This window comes from Frankliniella occidentalis, unplaced genomic scaffold (genome assembly GCF_000697945.3).
Source record: "Frankliniella occidentalis isolate FOCC.00 unplaced genomic scaffold, Focc_3.1 Scaffold281, whole genome shotgun sequence".
In the NCBI taxonomy this organism is placed as follows: Eukaryota; Metazoa; Arthropoda; class Insecta; order Thysanoptera; family Thripidae; genus Frankliniella; species Frankliniella occidentalis.
Genome location: NW_026267407.1, coordinates 108,111 through 112,209, shown reverse-complemented (window position 1 = coordinate 112,209; position 4,099 = coordinate 108,111). Strand labels below are relative to the sequence as shown.

At 51.5% G+C, this 4,099-nt stretch overlaps 1 protein-coding gene across 1 annotated transcript in view; it reads right to left on the bottom strand.

Annotated features, from left to right (window-relative positions):
* The window catches only part of LOC127750890 (uncharacterized), a 16,285-nt gene extending 15,964 nt beyond the window's left edge, over positions 1 to 321 (bottom strand). Inside the window, exon 1 of the mRNA XM_052273541.1 lies at positions 242 to 321. Within this exon, the coding sequence (XP_052129501.1) occupies positions 242 to 292 (51 nt within the window). The 5' untranslated portion in view covers positions 293 to 321. The remainder of the gene's footprint in view (positions 1 to 241) is intronic.
* Between the last annotated feature and the right edge of the window lie 3,778 nt (positions 322 to 4,099).

Below are 4,099 nucleotides of genomic sequence, written 5' to 3'. Positions count from 1 at the left end.
CCCCCCCCCTTCCCCCGACAGCTCGGGACCCGACCCGCCCAACCCGGCAGCGGGTCGGGTGGGTCGGGTAGAGCGTCCAGCCAGCGGCGGGTAAGAGAGCGGCCGCTCTACCCACCCGTTTGAGAACTCTGACAGTCGGGCGCCACCCGCCAACCTTTATAGTTTAGACCGAGGAGGGTAACACTCACCACACCACAGGACGCTTACTCTATCGTGCACACTATTACGTAGACGTACTCACAGTGGTGCGAGGCAAGTGCGGGGTGACAGGTGACGAGGAAGACGTCCTCATCCGCGGGCGCGCCGTGCCAGACTATGAGCTCCCACCTCGGCCCTGCCTGCTCGAGCGACATGAGACACAACACCCAAGTGCGGGGTCAGCAGAGGCGATACGGAGACGCAGATGTCGCCGACAAACACCGCAAACAAAACATAATGCGCAGAGCAATAACGCTTTGCGTCCCTTCGCTGGTATATCATTTTCCAGCGAGGGGCACATTACTCCGACCAGTCAGTGTACAGGGCTCCGACCAGTCACTTTTCCAGTCGTTTTCCAGTCATTTTCCAGTCACCAGTCAGTGGAAAAATCACCTCCAGTCACTATTTAAGTCATCTCCAGTCACTACAAGTCACCTCCAGTCACTGTTAAAGTCACCTTCAGTCACCTTTCCAGTCACCTAGTCAGTTTTGACTACTAGTCAGTGTACACCCATTTCCGCAGTGATCCACCCCTTGTTTTCCAGTCGGAGCCTCCCGATGACTTTCAAATCATCCCAGACGACGGCAAGAACAAAAAAAAGAACATAGAAACGAGAAGGGAGACAAAAAAAAATTCGAATGCAAATCTCGTTTCACACTGTAAATCGTGGAGCGACTTACGTCGCCCGCAAAGAGCGACGAACTTTTCCGTCGCTTAGAAAGAGCAACATGTTTCTTACGTCGCTCTGTTAGAGCGATATTTTTTAATGTCGCTATATTTGAGTGACGCAAACCTGGGTGATTTAGTGGGAGCGTCACTCAAATAGAGTGACATCCAAAAACCGTCACTCAAGTAGAGCGAGACTTTTGAACGTCGCCCCTGGGGGAGCGACGAAATTTGATTCAAAATGTCGCTCCCCCAGGGGCGACAACCGTCACTCCTGGATTTACAGTGCACAAAGACAGCTGCTGGCCAACGTTAGGCCGGCCCATTTTGAGGGTCGAAGTAAAGAATTGAGGAGGTTCGAGTGTCAGATGAAAGACTACACTTAGAAGTGGCCTTTGGTCTTGGTCCGAGCTCCGTACGACGAAGCATGGCCGAGCGTACTGCACATGTCGGACGGGCCTCAACGGGCCTGGCTCCGGGGCGTGGCGGAGGGTAGCGCTGCAGCCGCACCACGCCACCTCCATCCCACTCCAGCCGAACCTTGCCGAACGTTTCCCGAACGTTATGTCAAATAAGTTGCCTAACGGCCAGCAGGCCGGCGCTAGAGCGCTCGAGGTTTAGCGAACGAGAACCCCGAGCTGTCTCTCTCGCACTTGCACAACTCCGCATGCGCTGGTCTCTCTCGCACGCCGGCGGCGGCGAGCGGCGAGCGGACAAGCGCGGTCAGACAGTCCAAACGGGCCTGGAGGCCCACAGGCCCGGAACGAGCCTGACCGGGCCTGGCGTTCGGAACGGGCCTGAGCTGGGCCGGCCTGGGCTGGGCCGGCCTGAGCTGGGCCGGCCTCAAACGGGCCTGGCGGAATCGAAGCGGGCCCGTTGAGGCCCGTCCCAATCCCTGCTCTGCTCCAGAGACCGCAAACGGACTCACTCAGACGGACTCAGTGCCGCTGGCTGCCAGCTGGGCCAGGGCGGCAGTGTCGCCTGACCTGTCCGGCCTGATCGCCGAAGGTGGCACAGCAAACTTTTTTCCGTGAAGTTCCCGGTTGTTTCCGGAAATATTCCCGGTTTCATGTGACGCATGCGCAGAACGCATGTTGACAAATATTCATATTTTACAAAATTTGTATTTTTGATGATCAGCATGCCTGTGAGGTTAAAATAAAGTCGGGCCCTGTTCAGCTTTGATTTCTGATCACTTCGCTATTCTTAATATTCTCAAAAAACAATGTTTTATCTAAAATGTGAAACATAACCTAAAAAGATACGGCGGGAAATAGCAACCGGGAAGTGCTTTCCGGAATCAACCGGGAACTTCACGGAAAAAAGTTTGCTGTGGGCCGAGGTGAGGGATGTAGCCGAATCCATCCCGATGCGACACCCCGCCACACGCCTCTCCTCGCCCCTTGCCCTAGACGGGCTGGCTGAGTCCGCCTGAAGGTGGCCCTACACTTACGTGTCCGCTGTGTCCGGCATAATCCAGTTAACGTTTTCGATCACGTTTTCTGTCACTAAGTGTCAAAAAGTGTATCCAAAATATATGGTCGTACATTTGAATACATTCCTGGCAAAAACATCATCCGAAAATGGCAAACGGACAAGCGTGTCCGCCGTGTCCGGATTGTCCGTTTGCCATTTTCGGATGATGTTTTTGCCAGGAATGTATTCAAATGTACGACCATACAATTTAGGTATACTTTCTGACACTTAATTACAAAAATCGTGTCCAAAAAGGTTAAATGGAATATGCCGGACACAGCGGACACACTAAGTGTAGGGCCACCTAGAGTCCGCCTGAGACCGGCGGACTGAGCCGGACCGGACTCATAGCAGACGGGCCGGGCCGGACTCAACACTCACCGCTCCTACGCTCTGGGGCCATGAGTCCGCGTGAGTGAGTCCGTTTGCGGTCTCTGCTCTGCTCGGAGGCGACCGTTGCTACCAGAGAGCTCCATTGGTTTTATAGCCCCGGCCGGGTCGGCCCCGCCGCGCTGCGTTCGCAGTGCCGCGCCCCCGCGCCACCCGCGCCCGCCGCCGCCTCGCGGGTTCACATGCACTCGGGTCACACGCGCCCCGGCTGCCCCGCCCGGCCCCGCCCGGCCCCGCCCGTCGCGAGACCGTATGGGTTAGCTTTACGACCCTATCATTCACGCGGTCCGGGGCTGGCCGGCCAATAATGCTTTCAAAAGTGTTTGCAATATTGGGCTAGGTGAGGTGCAAAATACGCACAGGTCGAGGCCTGTCGCAATCTCGCGGTGCCCTTAAAAAAAAAGATGAAGTACGTACGACAATTTTTACATCCGTGAAAAGTGTTACAGGCTAAAGAGTTAAAGGCAGTAGCGTTATTACTGTAATTGTTAAGTTAAAAGCGTCAAGTAGTTCTATCGTTAGTTAGAACGTTCAGCAAAGGCTTTGATAGCTTAGTTAATAGTTCGAACATTTAAAATGTGGACAGTTGTAGCGTTAATGCTTTAATGGTCACGTGTGAACGCGTTGAGGTTGTTTAGCGTGAAATAGTTTGAACGTTCTTGTTAAAGGGTCCAGTCGAGTCAAATAGCTCGGCGTTGAAAGTGCAAGCGTAATTAATTTAAAATGTTAAAAGCTATTGCGTTAATACTTTATGCGTCAATTTAAAAAGCGTCAGGTAGTACTGACGTTAGTAGTTCGAACGTTATAAGTTAAGTAGCTCAGCGTTAATAGTTTTAACGTTTTGAACGTAAAAAGCTGTTGCGCTAATACTTAAAGCGTCAGGTGTAAAATCCTCACGCCGTAAAGAAGCGTTAAATAGTTCGAGCGTTATAGTTAAGCAGGGTCTAGTAGTTGAAAGTGCCAGCGCCCTAGCGTAATTATTGCTGTAAGTTATAACTTCGTCAAACGTTGAAAGTCAAAATTTTAAGTCATCTGCTTTCACGTTAGCGTTAACGTTAACGTTTTTTTGATGTCGCTACGTAGGGGAAACCAAGCCCTTTCGAACACCGTAACGCATGCCACTAACACTCATCGGGTTTGGGTGTGAAAGAGGAAAAACGCCCCTGGCCTGTAAATCCGCCTGCCAACTAGGCACACTGTGAAAAAAACTTGTGGGGGTTACGGAAAAAATTTCCACACTCTCATTTCCTTACGGATGTGCTATCTCCATAATCACTGTGGAAAAAATATTCTTAAATTTACGACAAATTATATAATTTTTGATTACAACATTGATTTGTAAAGTTACGATTTATAAAATGTAAATTT